Genomic DNA, 26,460 nt, shown 5'->3' on the forward strand with positions numbered 1-26,460 from the left:
GGCCGGACCTAGCATCAATCCCCCAATATTTGAGAGAGAGTTCGAGTTCTGGAAATGTAAAATGGAGGTCTTCTTCAAAACAGACTTCAACAATATTTTAAGTATCAAAAATGGTTTTGAAGTATCCAAAACAACATATGAAAAAGAACTCGAGGAATATCAATGGAGCAAACAACAAAGAAACAAATTCATGGCCAATGGTAAGGTTGAATTTCATCTACTTAATGTTCTACCTGTGCGGGAACTTGAAAAAATTGGCGACTATACATGTGAAAAAGAACTTTAGGAAAAGTTCTTGGAACACCACGAAGTGTCAAGAAAATAAGAAGCCAACCCTTCGATGGACATCGCTTTAGAGGAATCTGCGACCGAAGAGAACAATAACATAGAGCTAATAGCTGTATACCAACCTAAAAATGATGATGAAAGTAGCTCAGAGATGAGCATATATGAAGGGAGAGAATCTTCAGATGAAAGCTGCAATGAAGGGGGAGTATTAGACCACGAGGTAAGTAAGATACGCATACTTTCACCCGAACAATCTTTCCAATTTATTAAAATGCTTTCAAAGAATATAATACAATTTGAAAAAGAAAATGATAGGAATTAAACTTAACAAATTCATGCCCATTAGAAATATTTGATAACTTGAAATAAGAAAAAGATAAACTAGAAGAACAAATAAAATCTTTGAAAAATCACTGTGCATGCCTAAGTTCAAATATCTTTCAAAAATCAATGTTTAGAAACTATGGTAGGCTAAATTGGTATATTAGACATCACCAGGGACAAATTAGAAAATTTTCAAAAATCCATGTACCCCCAAATTTTTAATAAATCCAGTAGGTAGGAACCTATATTGGGTTTCAAAATCCTTTTTAGATTAAATTCTAAAATTTTTCATAGAAATTGTCTAAATTAAAAATTTCTTTTTCTTATATGTCAAGTTGGAATCTTTTCTATGTAATTTTTTTTTGAAAATGACTGAAAACTATTTCTGAAAAATATTGTCCTACTAGTAATGCTTGTAGTATACCTTTAGAAATTTCTTTTCAAAACTGTTTAACTGTCTACTATATTTTTTTCTTTTTTTTATGTGATTAAAGAGAGAGAAATAAGTATAAATTAAGGGGAGAAAGGGGGAGTTAGATAATTTTCAAATTTTTTTTTTTTCCATTTTAAACAAATTGCATCATTTTAGTTATGTTATTGCATTTTTAACCTTAACTTAACTTGGGTGAATGCACATCAAAAAAGAGAGATTATAAGTACCCCCAGGGTTGTTTTAATGTAATCAACCAAGTTAAGATAGGTCATGTGTATTAATCCTTGTGTCTAAGTATGTAGGAGCTTAGGAACACAAGAAGTCGAGCGGAAGACGCAGCTAGCAAGAAGGGTAGCACAGGAAAGGAGCTGACGGGCTCGGTGCATCCGAGGGATGAGGTGCTGCGGAAGAGTACACCGGTGGACGAGAAGAACGTGCATAGCGTTCGAGGGACGAGAAGCCAGGAAGGAAGCCTACTTGAGGAGAAGACCGGAAGATGGGTACCAGTGAGCCCAATTCCGGATAGATGAAATCACTCAGGCGATTGAAGCAGCGGAAGAAGCAAGTGGGAGCTGCTGAGCTGCTAGAGGCGCCTTCAATAGGGTTGAAGGCACATTCGTGCCTCTCTGTGGAAGGCACCTTCGATGAATAGTACGAAGGTGCCTTCCAGCCCTTGAAGACGTCCGCTAGTTGTTGGCCAAGGCTAATGTTTTATCCTCGGCAGATAAAATTCTATCCAATGGAAGGCGCCTTGGACCTCTTTGGAGGTGCCTTCAAGCTACGGATAAGATTTTATAGAGGCTATAAAAAGAGCCTGGATCTAGGAAATAAAGAACAACTTGAACTACAACTCTCGTACTATTTCCTAGTCTATTTCTTGAGCTGTCAACGTTTGTAAGAGGCTTCTCCGCTTATAACGAAGGAGATTTTTTTAGTGATGTTCACTGCCTTAGATTAACAACAATGTAAGTTGTAACCAAGTAAACCTCTGATCCAAGTAAACCTTTGGTCCTCTTACTTCTTTCTTTAAGTTGTTTAGTTCAATTTTATTATTGTTGTTTTAATAGTGCTACTAATCAAGTCTAAAGATCGGGAAGGAGTTTTGTTTTCTTCTTATAGTCAATTCACCCCCTCTTGCTGGTCCCGCTGCGCCAACACCACTGAGGTGAAGGCTTGCTCGATGTCATATCCTTCATACCACTCCTTGAGCCTCCGTCCGACAAACTCCCTCTCGTTGTCTGAGATGAGCCGGTGAGTGATGCCGAACCGACACAAAATATTCTGTCATATAAACTTGATGACCATGTGTTCAGTTATCTTAACTAGCGGCTCGACCTCCACCCACTTCGAAAAATAATCTACGGTGACAAGTAGAAATCGACGCTGACCGGTTGCCATTAAGAATGGTCCAACTATATCCATGCCCCATTGGTCGAGCGGACAAGACACCGTGGATGTCTTCATCTTCTCAATCGGTCGGTGCAGGTTGTTGTTATATTTTTGACACGACAGGTAGGTGGTTATTGTCCGAGTGACATCATCTTGCAGCATGGGCCAAAAAGATACCACTAACAAGATCTTTCGGGCCAACAATCAGTCGCCCGGATGACTTCCGTAGCAGCCCTGATGAACTTCTTGAAGGATGTATTCCACGTCCTCTAGTCTGATACACTTGAGCAACAACCTCGAGAAAGCTCTTTTGTATAACTAGTCTCTAATCAGAGTGAACTGTCCGACCCTCATTTTCAACAGGCGAGTTTCTTCCCGGTCGGCTAGAGTACTACCCAAACAAAGGAACTCTATCAATGGGGTCCTTCGTTCGCTTGGAAAGGTTATCCCATCCATCCCGTCAATGTGCGCCACTAGTGAAACTTGCTCGATCGGCTGCTCTATCACAATCAACCACAATGAATGAGCTAATTTAGCCAACTCATCCACGACCAAGTTGTCCGCTCAAGGGATCTTCTATATAACGACTTCTTGGAAATAGACTTTCAACTTCTTAAAGTTTCAACGTACAACCTGAGTCAAGAGTTGCTATTTCGAACGCCTCCAAGAGCTTCTGGGCTGCTAGCTGAGAATCCGAGTGGATGAGCACTCTAGTGGCCCCTACATGCTGAGCTGCCTGTAAGCCGGTTACCAAGGCTTCATATTCAGCTTCATTATTTATCACCCGATAGTCTAGCCATACGGGCAACTGCATCTTGTTCTCTCGAGGCAAAATCAAGAGAATGCCGATTTCGTTGCCTTGATTAGTGGATGAATCATCTACATATATTTTCTAAGTTGTGTCTGGTTCGACGTTCTGGACCTCAATCACAAAATTAGCTAAAGCCTGAGCCTTGATTGCCGTTTAGGATTGATACTATATGTCGAATTCACTCAGCTTGATTGTCCATTTGATTAGTCATATGGAAGCCTCTGGGTTAAAAAGGACCCTTCCCAAGGTGTTGTTGGTCAACATGACAATTGGATGTGAAAGGAAGTACGGACAGAGTCTCCGAGCTGTGAGTATTAGTGCATATGCTAATTTTTCGAGATAGGTGTAACAGGACTCTGCATCTTTTAATATATGACTCAGAAAATATATAGGTTGTTACTCATGGTCGTTCTACCTTACCAATGCCGAGCCAACCGTATACTCGATGGATGATAAGTAGACCCAGAGTGGCTCACAAGCGCTTGGCTTGGCCAATACAGGCAAGGAGTTAAGGTACTCCTTGAGCTCCTTCAGTGTCTTGTCACACTCTGAGTCCCATTGGAGTTTTATCGCTCGACGCATCACCTTAAAGAATGGATGACTTCAGTCAGATGCCTTGGAGATGAACCTTGATAGCACGGTGATCCGTCTAATCAACTGTTGGGCCTCCTTCAAGCTGCGAGGTGGGGGCATGTCTTGTAGCACCTTCACCTTGCTCGGATTCACCTTGATTCCCCACTCAGTGATGATGTATCCGAGGAAGCTGTAGCTCTTCGCTCCAAACATGCACTTGCTTGGATTCAGCTTTATCCCATATGCCCTTAAAGTTTAGCATGTTTCTTCGATATCTACACAAAGATCAGTAGCTCAGAGGGATTTTATTAATATGTCATCGACATATACCTCCATGTTACGGTCGATCTATCGACAGAACACCTTGTTCATCAGTCTCTGGTAGGTGGCGTCGATATTCTTCAATCCGAATGGCATGACATTGTAGCAATAAGTTCCATCAGCCGCAATGAACCTGACCTTCTCTTGATCCTCTCGGACGAGCGACACTTGATGGTATCCTTGGTACACGTCGAGTATGCAGATCAGCTCGCAGTCCGTCGTGGAATCCACCATTTAGTCTATCCTAGGCAGTAGATAGAAGTCCTTCGGGCATAACTTATTCAGATCGCGGAAGTCGATACAAATCCACCACTTGTTGCCCAGCTTGGAGGTTAGCACGATATTAGTAAACTAGCTCAGGAATTGAATTTCATGGATGTGATCGGCCTCCAATAATTTTTCTATCTCCGTTCGGATGATTTGATTCTGCTCCACGCTGAAGTCCCTCTTCCTCTGTTTCACCAGCCGAGCATTTGATCAGACATGAAACTCATGTTGAGCCACGCTCGACGAGATGCCCGGGAGCTCATGAGTTGACCAAGCAAACACATCATGATTTCGCTTAAGGCAGGCGACTAGCTCTACCTTCTTCTCGCTTTCCAGGTCAGCGGCGATAAATGAAGTTCCCTCCGACCGGTTGGGGTGGATCTGAATCTCTTTTTTTTTATAGACTAGCACGGGAGGTTCTTCCATGATAGCATTCACCTCCAAGCGCGGGTTCTTCCATGCGACCCTTGATTCAAATTTGACCATCTCGATGTAGCATTGCCAAGTGGCCAATTGATCGCCTTTGACTTTGCCTACCTCATTGTCAACCAGAAACTTGATCTTCTGACAGAAGGTGGACACCACCGCTCGAAACTCATTGAGGGTTGATCGACCTAATATGATGTTGTAGGCGGACGGTGCGCCCACCATAATGAAGTTCGTGATCATGGTCCACTTAAGCGCCTCCTCTCCGAGCGAAATAGCCAGCCGTGTCTGGCCGATCAGTAACACTTTGTTGCTTGTGAATCAATAGAGTGGGGTCGCCATTGACTGCAACTTGCTCCGGTCATTTTGCAGCTAGTCGAAAGCCTTCTTGAATATGATATTCATCGAGCTTCCTGTATCAATAAACGTTCAGTAAATAGTATAATTAGCTATTACCGCTCGGATAATCAGGATGTCATCATGAGGGATCTCCATCCTTCTAAGTCTTGTGGGCTGAAGCTGATCTCAGGTCTTTCGGCCTTATCCTTTCTACATATAACGGTGTGTATCTCCAGTTGTCGAGCGTGGGACTTCCTTGCTCAGTTGGAATCACCGTCGGTTGGCCTATCAACGATCATTCTAATTTCTCCCCTAGCGACGTTGCTCCTGTTTTCTTCCTCTCGAGCTGAGGGTATGTTCCGCTCAGTAGAAGCTCTAGTGGAACTCGCGTTGTTCCTCCGCTGGGGCTAATGATGGCATGGTTCGGTAGTCATTCTTTCTTCATCCCTTCTCCCAGCTGATTGGTGCATGTAGCCTCGATCAGGAGATGGTGATCGACGATGATATCTCCGTGGGACCGGTCTGTTGGCTATTGGTGTCAGGTCCTAGCAGTCCCGTGTGTTGTGTCGTCGACTAGTGAAAGGAGCAGAATAGTGACATCCATACCTTGCCTTTTGTAGCTTTTGGGCGATCGGCTACCACATACTGCATGGTATGCGTCCTAGGCTCCTGGTGTGGCTGTGCTTCTCCCAATCGAGGTCCCTTGGGGGGTTGATAGCCACTCTATGGTCGCCGCTCGGGGCGCTGCTATGGGCTCAACAGGCGCCTCCTTTCTTCTGGCCGCTTGGGCTTCCTCCACGTTTATGAATTCCGTGGTCCTCCTGAGCAGGTGGTCGAAATCCCTTAGCAGCTTCTGGATGAGTGACTGGAAGAACTCCCCTTCGGTGAACCATGGGTGAAGGCGTTCACTAATACTTCTGAGGAGACCGATGGAATATCCATGGCCACCTAGTTGAAGCGTTGAATGTAGGCCCTCAATGCCTCCCTGGGCCCTTGCTTCAATGAGAACATATTGACGCTCGTCTTCTGGTAGCGGCGACTACTAGCGAAGTGGTGTAAGAACGCCGCTCGGAAGTCTTTGAAACTATAGATCGATCCGCTCGGCAATCACCTAAACCATCATTGCGCTGATCCGGAGATTGTGGTGAGGAAGATCCGACACTTTACCCTGTCGGTGTACTAATGAACTGTGGCCGCGTTGTCAAACTTGGCCAAGTGATTGTCCGGATCGGTCGTTCCGTTGTATTCTCCGATCGTCAGTGGGGTGTAGTGCCTTGGCAAAGGATCATCCAAAATTCTCTAAGAGAATTGTTGATTGATCCGCTATGATGAATCATCGTTCCTTGGTACTAATTTCCCTTTCTGTGCATCTCGAACGGGCGCGTCATCCGAGGAAGATCCCCGGTCCTTATCCACTCAGCACTATTCTTCTGATGGAGTCCGGAACAGTGCTCGATGAAAGGGGATTGACGCATTGGGTACCTCTCCATATTTGTCGATCAGCTTCTTGTTCTGTCCTCGAACAGATATGTGATCCGCTCGGTCTCCATATCTCGCATGATGACCCACTACCGATGCCACGGGTTCATGCACTTGGCACTCGGACAACGCTAATTGTTGTTGCTCCACTATTTTTGTTGCTCGGGCTTGTATCAGCATGTCGAACTCCTCCTTTATCAACGTCACCGTGGTATGTTGTCCAGCGCCCTCCATATTTTCGTTTCGGATGCAGACTACTTCCCATATACGACGCTAATATGATCTTGTCCGAAAACAGGAAGGTGGTTGGCTGGGGATGTGACTGTTGCATTGACCGGATGTAGACCGCGCTCTGCTATACAAAACAAGCAATATCAGTGCCGAGCCAGAGAAGGGGTCCTAGGCGTTGGTCCTCCGACATTCAAGTCAGTCACCAGAATTGTAGAAGAAAGCGGAGCAACAGTAGAACAAGCACAAACAATGAATAACGCGTACCTCCGCTAGTGTATGACCCCCCTTTATATAGAGCCTTGGTGGGCGACATCCACACTCATCAAGGTATGGACATGTTCTCCAATGTTTCCTATGAAATGACCTGTCAGGAAAGTGTCTCTGACACCATACCTTAACAAGGCGTGCATATCCTTGACAAAACAATAGAAGTTTCCGTCGAACGATCTGCCTGTTGACCATGCCTTGTGTCAACAACACTATCTCTCAAAAGGATACTGAGAGATATGATAATAATCCCGCTACTCAACCGAGCGGGATAGCTGCTCGGTTGGGGGCACCTCCGCTCGGTCGATTTCTGTTGTTCTTCTTTACGGAGATTGGGTATAGTAGAGATCAGACAAGTTCTCCGACCTCCTGATGTCTTGTCGCTCCGCACTGAGCGTATGGCGATCTACCATACTGTTCCGAGCTAGATAGGTGGTCAGCTCGGCCAAACTTGTTGTTGGTCGAACATTATCTGTCCGATCGACCCTTATAGTCGACTTCTGCTCGGTCTTCGTAGGCGAGCTTTTTGACACCCTGGTGTTGATCATCTTGACTTTGATCTCTACCTAGACAATTAACCTATACTGGACGGGTCCTTTTTATCACCGCATCAGATGTCAAATGCACCAACACCATGGACATGGCGCAACGGTTAAGATATAGTAGTATTAAAAAGAATGTCATAATTTGATCATCTACTAAGACATGTGTTGGAGCTGAATTTAATGGAAAAATTTAGAATGGATGGCCGTGGGCCAAAATATCTATGGATAGAAAAAGTCCATATGTTTATCTTTACCATCGAAGTATTGATTCGGCTTTGGACGATTTCATAGGACAATGAAGACCATGAGAGTCCACTGTCGAAAAACTTATTATAAGATTAATTAGATCGTAATACTTAGATACATGAATTATTTAAAAAAAAAACTGAACCATGCTTTAGAGTTTCATGGCACCTTTGGCAACTCACCCTCCTCCTATCCTCCTGCCCTGCTATTTGGGGAAATACGAAGTGGCATCTACAGCAGTGTGAGACGAGAGAGGTGCGGCTGTGCTTTAACGACGAGGTCCCAAGCTAAGCCTTCCTCATTAATGGCATATCAGACAAATACGTAGACAAAGTTGAAAAGATGAGAGAGAGAGACTACTGGGCATGCCAAATGCTGCAGGGTGGGAATAAATTGGAGAGAGAAAAGGATGAGGCAGCCCAAGACTCTCGTGACTGCATCTTCACTACTATTATTCGGATCCATCGGTTTCCTTCGCCTTCATGCAAACTCACAGGCCCACAGCTGCCTCCTCCTCGCTGCTTAATTATTCCTCCACATAATCTGCCTTTGTCGTTGTCCTTCGCATGCATTCACACTGTCTTGTACACTTGTAGTGCTGGATTTGGTTGAGCATTTGTGTGATTTTCAGGACTCAGTTTGCGTGCGTCCGTAGAACAAGGTTGAAATTACCTAAATCATTCTCAGCTGATATTGCTGCGTAATTACCAAATTCTGATTTTGTCACATAGAAATAGAAGGACTAGGATAGGTTAAAGAGTGATTAAGTTAATTTCATATGCCCACCCCCACACGCATGGACGACAGCCCAAAACAGAGCCAGTTCTGCCGTAGTTAATGGTCATAAACGATTGCAGACAGTGGATGGAGGAGGGGTTGATCTGATGTCTGACAGGTAAACTGTCTGCATCTTTTTACAGCATCGACATTCGAATCAGGATCACAGTAAAGATATGAATTCTACGAGAAGAGACGAGTACGAGAATTTGTGCATTAACTGAAGAACAGATGGTAAATAATTTATCACGAATTTATCACGCGGCAGGTTGGTTGAAAATTGAAGAAGCTGCAACTGAAACAATCACTGGATTGATGGAGTATGTAATTTTCTGCTATTCATGTTTCCAAAACAACATGTTCATTTTTCAATTGAACCGATGCATGGTTCAGGAAAAAAAAAATCGCAAGCCCTCGGAGAGTACTCTATTCCTCTATTGAATGGTTACACTGAAAAAATTAATCAATCATGTCGCTTCCATTTCATGAAAACTTCTTGTACAGCATAATAAATGGAGTAATGGAGGCCGTAATTAGTGGTATGGATTCCTTGTACTTCACTGACTTTCACAGTGCTGAAATGAAGAGTCATGAAAATAGGCGCAGCAAGTTTCTTCCAATTCCCATAACCAAATCTATTTCTTCTATCTAGAATCTTTCAACAGGACAATCTCCAGGTCGAGTTGATTCTTATCAGTCTAAATGTCTCAACCAACAAGCTCATTGAAATACTTTCTTAAATTACGCCAAAGGGATGACTGACTACACTGGAAAGATCGGTCCAGGAAACTTGGCGGACTGAATTCGACAACACACGAAGCATTTGAGCACAGGGAATATTGTCAGTGCCAAGTGTTCAAAAACAGTGGCTCCAAATTAGAGGGTTAAGTAAGAAAGCTTATTCTTCCTACAATTGAGCATACGCCAAACCCCATCACAAGAGCAATGCCTATTCAACCAATGTTGGCTAGTGTAGGACGGACCTTACATGAATATAAGCCCAATCCGTTCCAGCCCAATCCATACTCAAGTCATTCGAGGTTGATGCTCGGCCGCCCCGGCCTAGCAACGCTGCGCATCTTCGTCCACGTCGCTCTTTAAAATCGCGAATTTCGGACAGTTTTCTAGTAAAATTCAAAATCATTCCAGCGTCTGATGAGTTTCCTGCGCGAATCCTAAAGAGCTCGAATTATCCGTCCGCCTAAAAATATCCATAAACCATCTACACTCTTCTATTTACCTGGTCCTGAACCACCCACGCAGGAGAGCGCGGATCCTCTGGTCCGCGATGACTAACGGGCCCAACGATATGTGAAACGGAAGGAAGGTGAGAAAACGAGTAGCGGAGTCTCATGTATCTATAGAACTTGCTATGTCTCAGAGAGATAAGTCTTGCTTCTCCTCATCCCCTTCCTTCCCCATCTCCCGTTTCGTTCTCTTTATTTATTTAACTATTGGCCGAGAGGCCCAAAATCTGACTCTTGTTCTCCACCGCCTCTGCAACGGAGCTTCGGCTTTCTCTCATCTTCTACTGTTCGGAGGTAGCTCTTCGCTTCTCTGTTTCCTTTCTGGATTTTGTACTAATTCTTCTCTCAATCGTCGCTATCCAAGCTCTGAATCCCTATCGTGTCTATTCTACGTCGGAAATTTTGGGTATTTTTAGGGGATTTCTCCCCTTTTATATATTTTGCTACGACATCCTGTTATTAGTGTACTTTTTTGTGCTTGATCTGATTGTTAATTGCAGATCTAGTATTTGATTTGGTAGCTAGGTTTTTGGCTTGCGAGTAGTTTGTCTCGTGAGATGTAGCTCACGAGTGAGAGACTTTTTGAGATGCGCCTGATTGTTGTCGTCTCTTTTTGATGGTGTATTAATCATTCATTCAATTTCAAGTGGCTTCTTAGTGTGTGAGATTCGAGTTTGATGTAACTTGAGACACTACCTTCTTCGAACCTGGAGAGTTCTTTATGCTTGGAGGGAGAGATTCAAGTTTGGTGTTTTGACGTACTATGAGAGATTAGGTATCTGTCTTCATTAGTGGGATAATTCTTTAATAGATCAGGCTGCGTGTGTTTTGAGCTACCATTGCCGATGAATAACCTTCTAGCCTGCTTCTATATACATTTCTATTTAACATCTGACGATAACTGGATAGGAAATGCACGAGGACCACCTTCACGCATGATCATATGAAGGGGCGCCATTTTATTCACATATGATCATGTATAGGGGTGCCTTTTTATTCACACACTGATTCTAAAGTAGATTCATGCTAAATTTTTAAAAATACTCTTTTCCTTCTAAATTGGTAGCACTTAAAATGAAACTTGATAGCACTTATGATGTAAGTTGGGAGCATCTACAATTTAATTTGGTAGCACATAAAATAAAACTTTATAACATCTAGGATACAATTTGACACTGCCTTCAATAAAACTTGGTAGCACCTATAATATAATTAACACTTGGGATATAATTTAGTAGCACCTACAATTATATTTGGCAGTACCTTCAGATTGTGATTGTAAATGCTTTAAGCTTCATGCAAGAATGTACTTTAGGATTCGTGTGCAACAAAAGAGATCCCTTCATAAAGGGGCCTTCATGTCTGTTCTATCCTCTCTCTCTCTCTCTATATATATATATATATATATAGGGAAGGGATATGTTGCACGGCAGGCGTCCGCACCCGACATGCGCATGTGACTTTTTCCTATATATATATATATATTATCTTCAAGACATTGGATAATGTATATGAGGACAAAGTAGTAACATTCTTTTTTTTAGCATCTAACTGTTGTTTTATTGTCTCAAACATGCTACAAGTTTGGCCTGTTTAAAACTTGATCATGTCCTCTCCCTCCCTTTCTATTTGATGACAATGTGGGATACACATTTGAGAGTATCCTGTTCTATTGGATTTTACAATCTCTCTTACCTATGGATTTCAAGCATAGAGTTTAAGTGTTGTATATCAATCTCTTGACATGGTTCTGTGTTAATGTGTATATCAATCTATTGGATTTGTCTCTTGTTTGAAGGACAGATGGCCGGTTCTTTGGTTCAATCTGCAATTCTTCCCACTGTTGCAGTGAACAGAGGACAAAGTCAGCTGCGAGGCTCTGGAAAAGCTAAAAGAGGTGCCATGATGCTGTGCCATCAAAAAACACCTGTACTTCAATTGCAGGGTTTCTCAGGCTTAAGAAGAGTAGATAACCTAGGCACTTCTTCAAGATGCAATCATGATTTTTGTTCAGTTGTTTCAAGATATATATCTTATCCCCGGGGGAAAACCAGTCGAGGAGTTGCCAAAGCTATGTTTGAACGTTTTACAGAGAAGGCAATTAAAGTAATAATGCTTGCTCAGGAAGAAGCAAGACGTCTAGGTCATAATTTTGTCGGAACAGAACAAATACTGTTGGGCCTTATTGGTGAAGGAACAGGTATCGCTGCAAAAGTTTTAAAATCAATGGGAATTAATCTTAAAGATGCCAGGGTGGAGGTGGAAAAGATCATAGGAAGGGGAAGTGGATTTGTAGCTGTTGAGATACCTTTTACACCTCGTGCAAAGCGTGTTTTAGAACTCTCATTAGAGGAAGCTCGGCAGCTTGGTAATTTCAGAGAACTCTCAATCATAGATTTTTATTTGAGACTTTACTTCCAAAACTTGCTTTTTCTTGAATTTAAGTGCTTCTGTTTAAAGAATTATATTAATTTTACCAACCTGCTTGTTTGGAGCTTGTTTCAAGATATATATCACTCGTTTGGTATCTTGAATTTGTTGTAAATTTCATGCAACTTTAGATGTTCTAGTAATTTAGTTATTGGAGAGAAATCATGGAAGCACTATACTGCTAAGTGCTAACATTTTCGGAAGTAGAATAACTATCATTTCATCATAGCTATGAAGAACTAACAACAACAACAACTAAGTTTACCCATTAGGTGGGGTCGGCTAGCTGTGAAGAACTAACAAGATCGAAAATTTTAGCATGTTTTGTATCTCATTTGCACCAACTGCATTTGGTTCGTGGAAACATTTCCTGTTTCCATTGTCAAAAGAGAAATAAAAGGAACATGGATATTGAAAATCAAAAATAGAAAAAAAGGCATTCTCCTGAAAACTTTGTCTTAAATTGCTTGATCTTTCCCCCGAGAAAATTTACTATCAAAAAGTGTTGGGAAGTGAAAACTTTGAAAATGTGAACAGAAAACTTTTCTGTTTCTGTGAACGAACTGTCTGTAGAAACATGGAAGCTCTAATATAACTATTTTATCCCTAAACTCTAGCTTTGGCATGATTAAACATTAACTTCACAATAATTGTTCATAAATGATCATTGATTCTCAGGTGCCTGACTTTTCCTAATTTATCAACCTGCTGCATGAATGAATTTTATTAGTTCATGCTCTTCTGCTTTCTTCTTGCTTATTCCTTTTTCCTTATATTTTGGGTTTTTGACTTGGAGTTCATTGCCTATATTCAGGACATAACTACATTGGATCAGAACATTTACTTCTTGGGCTTCTTAGAGAGGGCGAAGGTGTAGCTGCACGTGTGCTTGAGAGTCTTGGAGCTGATCCTAGCAACATCCGTACCCAGGTATACTGTTGATTAACTTTGTTTCATATTAATATAACCCCAACAATGATCTAACTTTGATCTTCATCATGGAATAGGTCATTCGAATGGTAGGAGAAAGCACTGAAGCTGTCGGTGCAGGGGTAGGTGGTGGAAGCAGTGGCAATAAGATGCCTACACTTGAGGAGTATGGGACTAATTTGACAAAGTTGGCAGAGGAGGTGATCTTGGGATCCTTCAGCAAATGCTTGTTTATTATTATCATAAAACACAAAACATCTGATCAACTTGATAACCGTACAGGGAAAGTTAGATCCATGTGTTGGCAGGCAACCACAAATAGAACGAGTTACACAAATTTTGGGCAGGCGTACAAAGAATAATCCCTGCCTAATTGGGGAGCCTGGTGTTGGGAAGACGGCCATTGCAGAAGGACTTGCTCAGCGCATAGCCAATGGTGATGTTCCAGAAACAATTGAAGGGAAAAAGGTGTTTAATTATTTATCAGTCATTGTGAAGTTTTATTACGTGGTTGCAATCACATAGTAACCTGGAAAATCTTAGTGAATTTATAAGATTGAATTTCTCTATCATTTTAAATTTATTTTTAGCATTATAATCTAGGTGATTACCCTTGATATGGGTCTTCTTGTTGCTGGTACTAAATATCGTGGAGAGTTTGAAGAAAGGCTAAAAAAGTTGATGGAAGAAATTAAACAAAGTGATGAAATAATACTATTCATTGATGAAGTCCATACATTAATTGGAGCAGGAGCAGCAGAAGGTGCCATAGATGCTGCTAATATCTTAAAGCCAGCTCTTGCAAGAGGTGAATTGCAGGTATTTCTGTTGCTCAAATTTTCCTATCCCAAAAAATATTAAATTCTCATCTGTAACTTGTTACCAACTTTGTTTCAGTGCATTGGAGCCACAACACTTGATGAATACAGGAAACACATTGAGAAGGATCCTGCTTTGGAAAGGCGTTTTCAGCCTGTAAAAGTTCCAGAACCAACAGTGGATGAAACAATACTGATTCTTAGAGGGCTACGGGAAAGATATGAGATTCACCACAAACTTCGTTACACTGATGAGGCTTTAGTTGCTGCTGCTCAATTGTCCTATCAGTACATTAGGTTTGTGAATTATATTTTAATACCTCTTTTCTATTTTACCACCCTAATAATCCTTGCCTCTATTTGATACAGTCTTCAATTGAATTGTTTAGTACCCACGACTTTGCAAGTTCTTATGATTTTCTTTTCTTGTTTTCTTTACTTCTTAAACAATCTATGTCCCATCTATGTCCCATCATTGTCAAGTTTTTAATTCTACAAGGAATTGTCTGAGGTATTGCTTTCTTTTTACAAATGTATTCATTCCTGATCTTTCTGAGGTATACCGGTGCAATCTATTTGAAGGCATGTGAATTTCAGTGCTAATGTATATACTATCATGTATTTTCATGCTGGGTAATTGAGAATTAGTATAGAAAGTGCAGTAGGGAGATTTCTGCCATCAGACATATTTTAAATTATCTACAATCGCAGTATCATACTAAACATGTAACTGAGTTTGGGCCATGTAAGTGTGCTTTACCAAGTTCCAGAATTAGCATTCTACCACTCTGGCAATTTTGCCATTATCTTCTATGCTCTTCATAATATATCAATGCTTATTCCTTATCTCTTTTATAAACGATTTTGTTTAACTATGGTACTTATAGTATTTGCTTTCAAAAGTTGTTGTTCATCATGACTAGTGTTTAAATCATAATGTTTTATTTTATTTTATTGAGTTTGGTGAAGTGTTTGTTTTTTATTTTTCTTGATTTACATGGAAAACAAAAAATTCTATATATCACGTTCTTAGTATGACCTCTAAAGTTATTGATAGTTGTATATTACTTATATATTCTGCTATGGCTTCAGTGATCGTTTCCTACCGGATAAAGCAATTGACTTGATTGATGAAGCTGGATCTCGTGTTAGGCTTCGCCATGCACAGGTGACTCGGTACATTTTCTAGCTTGGTGTTTTATATATTGCTTCAAGTTAATATTTCTTTGACAGCTTCCTGAGGAGGCCAGGGAACTTGACAAAGAGCTTAGGCAGATCACCAAAGAAAAGAATGATGCAGTCCGTGGTCAAGATTTTGAAAAGGTAAATCTACTTCAATCAAAGTTTGAATACTGAGATGGTGACCTGGATGATCTGTTTCTAAGCATATATCATCCATTGGGTGATCTCCAACTCACATAGTCATTCTTTCTGACCAAATTACTTTCATACACTGTTTTATTTTGTGCATATCCTGTAGGTGTTCCTAATACCTAGATTTCTGAATCTAAATTACTCCTATATTTCGGCAATTCTTTTACAGGCAGGGGAATTACGTGATAGGGAGATGGAACTGAAGGCTCAGATCTCAGCTCTGATTGATAAGGGCAAAGAACTAAGCAAAGCAGAGAGTGAGGCGGGTGATGGTGGTCCTATTGTAACAGAATCGGACATCCAACACATTGTATCTTCATGGACTGGAATTCCTGTTGAGAAAGTCTCTAGTGATGAGTCTGATCGCCTCCTTAAGATGGAAGAAACTCTCCATAAACGTATTATTGGGCAGGATGAGGCTGTTCAAGCCATAAGCCGCGCCATTCGTAGAGCTCGTGTGGGTCTTAAGAATCCCAATCGCCCAATTGCTAGCTTCATATTTTCTGGTCCGACTGGAGTAGGAAAATCAGAATTGGCAAAGGCACTAGCTGCTTATTATTTTGGCTCTGAGGAAGCTATGATCCGGCTTGACATGAGTGAATTTATGGAGAGACACACGGTTTCAAAGCTCATTGGTTCACCCCCTGGTTATGTTGGTTACACTGAGGGTGGTCAACTTACTGAAGCAGTTCGGCGCCGCCCTTATACTGTCGTCCTCTTTGATGAGATAGAGAAAGCTCACCCCGATGTCTTCAACATGATGCTCCAGATTCTAGAAGATGGGAGGTTGACCGACAGCAAAGGGCGGACAGTGGACTTCAAGAACACCCTCCTAATCATGACCTCTAATGTTGGGAGCAGTGTAATCGAAAAGGGAGGACGTAGAATTGGATTCGACCTTGACTATGATGAAAAAGATAGCAGCTACAACCGAATCAAAAGCCTTGTGACAGAGGAGTTGAAGCAATACTTCCGTCCAGAATTCCTTAATCGGCTTGATGAAATGATAGTCTTCCGACAGTTAACCAAACTGGAAGTCAAGGAGATTGCTGATATAATGCTCAAGGAGGTCTTTGACAGGTTGAAAGCCAAGGATATCGAACTACAAGTGACAGAGAGATTCAAGGATAGGGTGGTGGATGAAGGTTACAACCCAAGTTACGGTGCCAGGCCACTGAGAAGAGCCATAATGAGGCTCCTGGAGGATAGCTTGGCTGAGAAAATGTTGGCTGGGGAGATCAAGGAAGGAGACTCAGCTATTGTGGATGTTGATTCTGAAGGAAATGTTACTGTTCTAAATGGTGGGAGCGGCTTGCCTGAATCAGTTCCTCCAGCTATTCCTGTATAGAGCCTAAATTCTACGAATCAGTTGGATGCTGATGTGGCGAGGGCAGGCAAAGAGCTGCTGCGGCTCAACTAGGTAACGTGATCCTTTTTTACTGTATTCAGCTCCATTCATGTCCTCGGAGTATTAAAAAGGATATTAAGCCTGTAGAATAGCAAGAATTTAATGATAGGACTGAGAATGAGACGTGTGGTCAGTAGTCAATATTGCAAGTGGCATTTTGATGTTGGCTTGGTGACTTCTATTCTAAGGTTAATTTACGTGGTTCTCTTGTTAGTATTTTGTAGCTGTGAATCAGATGTATTTGTAAAATGTATAAGATTGCAACAAATAATGAAGCCTGTTAGGGCTTCAATCGTAGCTTGGACTTGGAACTTTGAGTGGGTGACTAGCCTGAGTTTGGTAGGGGTTTACAGTTGAATTGGGATAAGGGTTCAGTTAGTTTGGCTGTCTCATGCAACTCGTTCAAGGTGGGTAGGATGTGGCTGGTTAGAGGGGTATGCTGGGCTAAAGTGAGTTTCAAAGAATGATAGAGCTAACTGTGTTAGAGCTATTTTACAGAATTTGCCTTTGGAAGGGGCGGCTCCTGTGTTGGAGCTAACTAATAACGTGCTGATACCTCACTGATTGATCTATGTTTGTTAATTTTTTGCCAAAACGAAACCCAAAACATCTTCGTAGCACTATTAATAAGCAATAGATAGCTGCTGCTCCGGATCAACAAAACATCAGTGTTGCATGTGAAAACAGCGAGTCATTAGGGCTGTAAATGAGCTGAGCTTTGAAATGTTCAAGTTTGTTTGATAAGGTAATTGAGCCGAGTCAAGCTTAAAATGAATTAAGTTTAGCTTAAAATGAATTAAGTTTTTAAAATGATTGTTCAAGTTTGGTTTGTTTATTTTTTATGAATTTGAGTTTGTTTGAAAGTTGGCTTGTTTAAATGTTATTAGGTTCTTAATTTAAGCTTGGTTCAAGTTTGGTTCGTTTAAATGTTATCGAGTTTTTAATTCAAGCTTGTTTGATTATTTGAAAATTTTAGTTGTTCGATTGATTATTGAGTTTAATAATTTAAGTTTATTTTATTTTATTATTTGTTTATCATAGTGAAAAGAGTTTTATTAATGAATATGATTCGTAAATATTGTTCACGATCGTTATTTATGAATATTGTTTATGAACGTTATTCATGAATGTTAACGAGTTGAATTTATATCCATATGTATTTAAGCTTATTTATTTAATTTAACGTGTTATTTAAATTTATTTGTTAATTAATTTTATGTATATTGAATTATAAAGTTGAACACTGAATTTGTTTATTTATGAACGTTTTGTTCATGGGTCATAATAATCGCTATTCCAAAGGTTAGTAGTCGTTTTTGATTTATCTCCTCCGTATTGGTCCTGGGATGGATTGGCGGGGATGTTAGAGGTGAACATATTCACCTTTTGTCACCAATAATAGGGGAATGTAAACAAAATTTCCTTTTAAATGAAAATAAACATTACCCAAATGGGCCGGATTGGTTTGCGTTAACCACAACATGCATGTCTAGCATAACTTAAGCAGTGGGTTTAGCGGTGGGTTTAGTTAAGTTATTGATTATGATAATCAAGTAATTGAATTATGAGAAATAAAATATAATTAATATTATTTGATTTAACATTTGAAATACTCATTTAAAAAAAAGAAAAATCTTTCACATCAAGTAAAATCTTACATTTCTAAATAATCATATTATATCTCTCATTTACTGACATAATGGATATATTTTATTATCTTGGAATTATTATTATTTGAACTAAATAGAATTAAATAATATAATCTTACCTAGATAATTAAAATTATCAACCATAACTTTTGGACTAAAGATGTTCTAAGTGGGGTTAATGCTTAGCATGAGCCATATGGGTATGACACCGAATGGGTCAACCCAACAAGTTGCATCCATTAATGCTAAATTCAAATTAATATTTCTATTGGACCTTTAACCATAGCACTCAAGATTTAATTTTTTTTTAGTAGATATGAATTGGTAGCATATAAATACTATCAACATTTCCTCCAATAAATCTTAAATATATTAATATATCTCATAAACACATTACTATACTCTAACATTTTTTCCTATAAATTTCAAATACATTAATATATCCCATAAACATATTACTATACCCCGTAAATATTTTTTTTTCATTTTAATTTTTTTAAATTGAATACTACAACCTAATTAAAAAGTCGGAATCCTAAGGTAAATTTTTAGCTTGAAGATTATAATTCAATTGGGAAGCCTAAATTCTAGAGGTACGATTAAATTTTTTTCGTTTTTAATTTTTTTGTTAATTGAACACTATAATGTAATTGGAAAGATTGAACCCTAGAGCTAAAATTTTAAAAAATTTTAGGTTGAACATTATAACCCAATTGAAAAGTCTAAATCCTAAGTGTATGTCTAATTTTTTTTTTATTTTTAATTAGATTATAGTGTTCTGGCTAAAAAATTTTAAGATTTTAGGCTTTCCACTTAAATTATAGTGTTTCATAACAAGAAAAATGAAAAAAATTTAAATGTTTATTGAGTCTAGTATTACATTTATCGGGAATAATAATTATATATATATAATTTCTTTTTTTCGTGATAAAACCCTTACTAAATCTATCACTTATTGTAAGAATTCAAAAAAATAAACAATTCACTTTTAATATATCTATTATTTTCACACCCCTATTAAATTCTTTAATGAATAAATATATTACGCATTAGAATTTTTCCCATTAAAACTTATTTAAAATCTAATATCAATTTTAAATTAATTTGTTAATGAATTAATATATGACAGTATGGTGACGTAATATTCATAAAAATGATAAATGGCAGCATTATCGAATGCAATAATCATAAAAACAAGATTATTTAATTTAGTGGAATATGATAAAATTTTATTGGTTCAACTCATCAAATTGAACGAAACCAAATGATTTTGTAGATAAAATTCACTTCACTTTTAAAAAGTTGAGACAGAATTTAGAATCGACTCAATTTCTAGCAAGCTAAAGTTTTTTATATTATTTTCTGGGAACTTATAATGATCACTTGAACAAGAACACGTGTATTTATTTGTTGCAAAAGAATACTTCTAATGCACTACGCAGAACAGACATTACCATTCCTCAAAACCAAAAGAGATTCTAATTCACAACAAGAACAGTTTGATATAACTCCGAGAATACATACAAAATCAACTACCAAAAAGTTGAACAAAGATAATAAAAGAGTGCTAGCCACTCGAGGTACATTAGTCATTCAAATCCTCTTAAGTACCCTCTCAGCTGCCTCAATTGTTTGCTCGATATCTTTATGAGTATGAGCTAAGCTTGTAAATCCTGCTTCAAACTGTGAGGGTGCAAGATATACGCCTTCCTCTAGCATGCCCCTGTGAAACCTTGCAAACTTAGCAGCGTCGCTCTTTTTTGCATCCTCAAAATTGTGAACTGGCCCTGCATTGAAGAAGAACCCGAACATTCCATGAATATAGCCACCATACATTTCATGCCCAGCTCTCTCCCCAGCATCTAGAATTCCATTGGTAAGATCAGAGGTGATTTTATCTAGATACTCGTATGTCCCTGGTTCCATTAACCTCTTGAGAGTGTGAATGCCTGCAGTCATAGCCAACGGGTTGCCGCTAAGAGTTCCTGCTTGATACATCGGCCCTGCAGGAGCCACCATCTGCATGATATCTTTCCTTCCTCCATAAGCTCCAACTGGAAGACCACCACCAATCACTTTTCCAAGAGTGGTTAGATCAGGAGTTATGCCAAAATATTCTTGAGCCCCACCATAAGCTAGACGGAACCCTGTCATCACCTCATCAAATATCAGGAGAGCACCATTTTGTTCTGTGATTTCACGGAGGCCATTCAAGAATTCTGGTTTTGGAGGGATAAAACCAGCATTTCCCACAACTGGTTCAAGGATGACAGCAGCAATCTCACCTTTGTGGGTTTCAAATAGTTTCTTTACAGTTTCAAGGTCATTGTAAGGAGAGGTTAGTGTATCCATTGTGGCTCCCGACGGAACACCAGGGGAGTCAGGGAGGCCAAGAGTGGCAACCCCACTACCAGCTTTAACAAGGAATGCGTTGGCATGCCCGTGATAGCAGCCTTCAAATTTGATGAGCTTTTCCCGGCCAGTGAATGCACGGGCAAGGCGGAGAACACCCATGCAAGCTTCTGTGCCTGAGTTAACAAATCGGACCATTTCAACACTAGGCACTGCCGAGATGACCATCTCAGCCAGGACATTCTCTAATATACAGGGAGCACCAAAGCTTGTGCCTTTCTTCAGGGTCTCAATCAATGCAGCATTCACCTAAGTGGACAAACCAAAAGACAAGCAGGCATTAAGATCAATATAGTTGTGTAAAACTTCACCACACCACTAGCATACTTGCTCAGCATCAGTTTTTAAGCAAATGAAGAAACTATGTTGCCCATACTAACTGATACACCAATTAAAGAATCAGTTATATTTGATTTACACAAAAATAAAATGAAGTTAATGACCAAAGCTAGCCGTCATCAACAGGATCCTACAAAAGGTGCAAGTAACTTTAGCCCACCTGCCCAAGAGTTACTATGTTTACAAACGGTGCAAGTAACTTTAGCCCACCTACTTAAGAGTTATCATGTCCATAGAAACAAAATGCAAAACAAAGTAACTAAAAGAATGCAATTTCAATCATTCAAACAAGTAAACTTCAGGAAACCAAATACCCACTGAAAACCTAGTAGTGTTATTCCATTTTTTGATGCGGTGACTAGCGTTCAAAGATGATCTAAACTTGGATTTCCTTGTATGAAACATGTTTGCTACATTCTCAAAATATTTAATAGGCGGTTTAAACCTTACAATGAGATAACAGTTGAATTTGCTTGAAAAGAAAGAAAAACATCAGAATTCAAGAGCCATGCAATGTAGAAAATGAAAGGTACCTTGTCATCTGCATGCCCGATAATAGCAGGACCCCAAGAACCAACATAGTCTATGTATTCATTTCCATCTACATCCCACATGCGAGAACCTTTAACAGAATCAAAGACAATCGGTTGCCCACCAACTGATTTGAAGGCTCGAACAGGTGAATTTACACCTCCAGGCATCAATTTCTGACAAAGTTTTCTTCTATTAGTTCACTTTATAACTAACAAGAATATTATCTGACAAACGGCAGCAAACCACTAGTTAGCCAGTGACATTAACAGAGCATTTCACAACTACCCACAAGGCCACGATAATATATTAAGCACTTAATCAAGAATTGGAATATGATTTCCCCAGAAATATTTTCAGTCTGGAATTTCATTATAATGCTAAAAATGCTCGTGTACTCAGAGGAACATGTGTAAATGATTTTCAAGACTATGGAAGGATAAAGTATCACTTATCGATGGAATTATTTAGTCAATTAATTGAAAGTGAACACCCATTGTGGATGGAGTTGTTTTTACATCCCACTGACCAGGGTTTGGTTCTAGGTATAACTTTAATTTTTTTCAAGTCAAACCAAAGTGAAATGGAGATTGTGGATGGAGTTGATAACTCACTTACTAACCAGGGTTTGAATCTAGGAATACGTTGAATTTTCAAGTCAAACCTAAGTGATTGTAACACCCAGGTTAGTTCATTAGTAGTAGAAGGGGCTACTTTTGTTGGTGCATAGGCCAAGATGAATTTTATACCGTCAACTTGAGCTTAAGTATGTTGGCTATCTGGTAAGATATATAGAGTTGAATGGATACTTTCCCTCACCAAGCTGAAAATTAACAACAAAAGGATGGGTCAAGAAGATACAAAAAATCATAAACATTTGCCAGTCATTGCTCAAGCCAATTGTGAAAAAGAGAGAAAACTAGTTTATTAGCCTTAAATTTTTTCTACATAAATGTGCCTTCAATATTTTGGTTACTATCTAACCTATCTTATTGGCTTAAATCTTGCCGTGACAAAAAAGTAGACAAGGTAGAATGTGAAACATACAAAATTATGATATTCCCATCAAATATCCACAACTATAACAAGCTTTGTATCCAACTAGTTGTGAACTAGCTATGTGTATCTTATTCATCTATTGAGCTTTATTAGAGCAGCAATAATACTAAGTCAAAAAGTTTAATATTCCAAACAGTAAGTTTCATTCTCACCCTGATAAAATTCATACATGATCTTTCATGTTCTCAATTATATAATGAAGAGGAACATATAAGTTGTAAAAAGTCAACTGCATAACTTCAAGAGTCCAGCTTACAAGTCCAGATAATGTACGGAAGGTTAGTGCAGATCAGAATTTCAGTTCTAAGGCCCAACAAGTTGTCAAACTTATAGCAAAAAAGAGATCCCTTGGATCTAATAGGATCAGATCATATATAGTTATCCAAGTAGTTGTCTCAGATGTTGCAAGACAAAGTTATGGCATTGACAATAATGATAATAAGGATGATGGTTGTTCAAGTACTTTACATTGTGTTCCTTGAGAGACGAAATCACTGGCCATTAATGTATCTTCATGAAGTCTAGAAGGAACTTGATACATGAGGTTAGCAAGTGAAGTGATACCTCAACTGTATAAAATTTTCAATATTAACTTGGAAAATTAAAAACATATAATAAACAAACCAGAAAAAAATATCTAGTGACTAAAGGTGGGTAAATTTTGCTGTCTCCGAGAAAATTATGCTAGCTTAAATATGTTATAAATATAAAAATATCTTTGAATGTAAGAAAACACTCAACTGTTGAAGGTCATCAGTAATGCATGAAAACAAATTACCTTTGGTTACTCCAAGATTCACAACTAAATTACAGCCAACACTTTGGTACAATATTTCAGTTACAAGTTATTTATTATCATGCGAGTAAATGGCGATTCTTATGCATTGAGATGATCCATAAAGTGCCAGTTGACCAGCTGCGATCAGTTCACTCTATGGTTCAAACTATGCTAAATCAAGTCATTATATGGTCAACCCCCTTTAATATTGTGCTGAGAAGATGAAGGACAAACAATATCTCAGTAAATTTAAATCCAGACTCTATTCAAGGAATTCCGCTGCCAATAAGCCAATTAATTATAGATAGATTCAAAAGAAGGGAAAAGGAACAAGAAGAGATTTAATAATCTGGTTCCCAAACGGCGGCGTGATGGAAAGGCTAACCTTGGCGGCATTGAATATTTCCTCAGATTTCTGGAGCGTGTAGTTCTTCTTCTCGACGGAGATGGTGTTCCGAACGGTGAAGGCAAGGCGGGTAGCAGCGCGCGAGGGTTTCACCGACGACGGCAGGAGGGCAGCTTTGGACGACCTCCATGAGACCCCAACGCCTGCGACGCTCGCCATGGCTTTCGCTCTCGCTCGACGGGGTGCGAGGGGATAAGGGGAGAAGCTGCTTGATTGGCGTTTACTTCAACAGCGTCGGCCGGGCCATTGCAGTAGCCCAAGCTTTTTGACTGATTGAATCGAGGATCAGCACGGCGCGTCCTTATCCGTCCGATCAACTCCAAATTACAGTAGTTGTTTAAGGTCTACTTGTTTTTCAGCTTACCTTATTTCATTTAAGACTTTTATATTTTTAAATTTATTTGATTATTTGATTTGATTTGATTGATTAATAAGTTTTGATTGTTTGTTTAGGTTAGAATTTATTTATTTATAATTTTAATTAAAATTTTATTATAAGCATAGTTAATAAGTTTTATTAAAACATTAACCAGTTAAGCTTTAACTTCTTCATTCAATTTAATAGTTGTTCAAGCTAATTTTTTTGTTTATTTTTTTCTGAAATAAATTTTATCCTCATTTTAACCCAACACTTTTACAGGTGTTATTGAAATATCTTTTATAGCTTACTAATATCACTTTATTATTATACTTTCATAAATATTATTAACTTATTCCTCTATTGTTACCAATAAAAATGGCTTGAATAGATAACACTTAAAAAATGATAATATTAAACTCTAAGGATATCTAAATGAAAAAAAGGTAAAAGATGAAGAGCAAAACTATCAAGGGCATTTTAGAAAACAACGATACGATTATCAATCATGTAAGATCCGGTTTTATTTTTTTAAAAAAAAAAAAGAAAAGGGAAAATCTAAAGGAGAAAATGACAGCAAACTTTTCTTTGAAGTGATTATAAATATAAGAGGAGGTTAAATCACTATTAACTAATTAATGGATTTATGAGCTCGACTCAATTGATAATGAATGGATTTAACCCTATAATTTAGTTGCTTATAAGAAGGAGGCTTGAAAAGGGGCAGTCGAAGAAAGAAAAAAAAAGGAAAACGGAGAGGTCTCCTCGGCAAGCAAGAAAGGAGGGGGAGAGGTCTCGACTGCAAGTAAGAGGAGAAGAGGAGGCTTCGACCTTGGAGGGAAGAATGAGCCAATACCAAGCCTCCAAGCACAAAGACACCTCTTAAACCTTACTTTTGTTTTCTCCATTCAATTGATAATATTGATGTTTACTGAAATCTTTCATGGAAAGACATGGAGACATGTCTTATTAAATGACAATATGACGTCTTCACGTTCTTGAAGTTTTTCTTTAAATTTTGTTGTCCTTGTCGAGTATTGTTGCTGGAAACTGTAGGGGGTGTTGCTGCGTTCTAGAACTCCTTAGGATAAAGTCGTTCCTACATATCTTGGGGTGCTTGTCGAGTATTGTTGCTGGATAATTGCAAGGGAGATTGTTGTGTTTTGGGATCCTTTAGGGCAAAGATTTTCCTTTAGAGCTATCCTTATCGAGAATTGCTGCTGCATTCTAGGACTCCTTAGGATGAAGTCGTTCCTGCAGAGCTTGGGGTGCTTGTCGAGTATTGTTGTTGGATAACTGCAGGGGAGGTTGCTGCGTTTTGGGATCCTTTAGGGTGAAGACTTTCCTTTAGAGCTTGTTATCCTTGTTGAGTATTGTTGCTGGAAAACTGCAAGGGATGTTGTTGCGTTTTGGGGTTTTCTTTAGGATGAAGTCTAGAGGTTTAAAGAGGGTTGGGACGTGAGACTTACACCTGGCGGGGAGGGAGTTGAATCGCAAAGTTGGGGATTGCGACAACGGCAGGGGGTTGTGGCCTGATCACTTTAGGAGGAGAGCTAAGTGTAGTAGATTTTTCTTTTTGAGGAATATCTGGAGTTATATGCAGCAGGTTCTTTTCGAGGGGGATTGGGAGCTACAAGCAACAGGTTTTGGAGGATTAATTAGGTTATTTGCAATAGGGTTTGAGAAGTTGTTGAAGGGGTGTGGGGGTGTAGCAGATTCTGACGAGTGGTTGGTCACCTAATGCTCGAGGAGGTCTAGGAGTGTGAATGTTTATTTAGCTTTATGTAGTTAACGATATTCATATTTATTGAGTTTTACATAGTTAGTGATATGCATGCTTATATGAACCTCATGTAGATTAATGGCATGATTGTTTAATTAGCTTTATGTAGTAAATGATAACTATACTTATTTAACTTTATTTACTTAAAGATATCCATGCTTATCGAGCTCATGTAGTTAATGATATACATATTTGTTTGAATCTTATATAGATTAATGGTAT

General features: G+C 39.1%; 2 protein-coding genes across 3 annotated transcripts; one reads left to right on the forward strand and one right to left on the reverse strand.

Annotated features, from left to right (window-relative positions):
* The first annotated feature begins 10,073 nt into the window (after window positions 1-10,073).
* On the forward strand, window positions 10,074-17,139 carry LOC122027816 (chaperone protein ClpC1, chloroplastic-like). Its single transcript, XM_042586823.1, has 10 exons — window positions 10,074-10,257; window positions 11,762-12,331; window positions 13,208-13,323; window positions 13,401-13,523; window positions 13,606-13,791; window positions 13,927-14,142; window positions 14,221-14,438; window positions 15,234-15,309; window positions 15,375-15,464; window positions 15,685-17,139. The coding sequence occupies exons 1-10, from the start codon at window positions 10,089-10,091 to the stop codon at window positions 16,861-16,863; spliced, it is 2,943 nt and encodes a 980-aa protein (XP_042442757.1). The 5' UTR covers window positions 10,074-10,088; the 3' UTR covers window positions 16,864-17,139.
* Window positions 17,140-20,028: 2,889 nt separating this feature from the next.
* On the reverse strand, window positions 20,029-24,365 carry LOC122027132 (glutamate-1-semialdehyde 2,1-aminomutase, chloroplastic). 2 transcript variants are annotated; one of them, XM_042586002.1, is made up of 4 exons: window positions 24,077-24,215; window positions 23,382-23,482; window positions 21,857-22,030; window positions 20,029-21,233 (listed from the first exon to the last, which is right to left on the reverse strand). In XM_042586002.1, exons 3-4 carry the CDS (start codon window positions 22,022-22,024, stop codon window positions 20,166-20,168), a joined length of 1,236 nt encoding a protein of 411 aa, XP_042441936.1. In that variant the 5' UTR covers window positions 22,025-22,030; window positions 23,382-23,482; window positions 24,077-24,215; the 3' UTR covers window positions 20,029-20,165. The 2 variants fall into 2 exon arrangements, with proteins under 2 accessions (XP_042441936.1, XP_042441935.1); XM_042586001.1 differs by lacking the exon at window positions 23,382-23,482 and having other exon boundaries at window positions 24,077-24,365.
* Window positions 24,366-26,460: the final 2,095 nt, after the last annotated feature.

This window comes from Zingiber officinale, chromosome 10A (genome assembly GCF_018446385.1).
Source record: "Zingiber officinale cultivar Zhangliang chromosome 10A, Zo_v1.1, whole genome shotgun sequence".
NCBI classification, from domain to species: domain Eukaryota; kingdom Viridiplantae; phylum Streptophyta; class Magnoliopsida; order Zingiberales; family Zingiberaceae; genus Zingiber; species Zingiber officinale.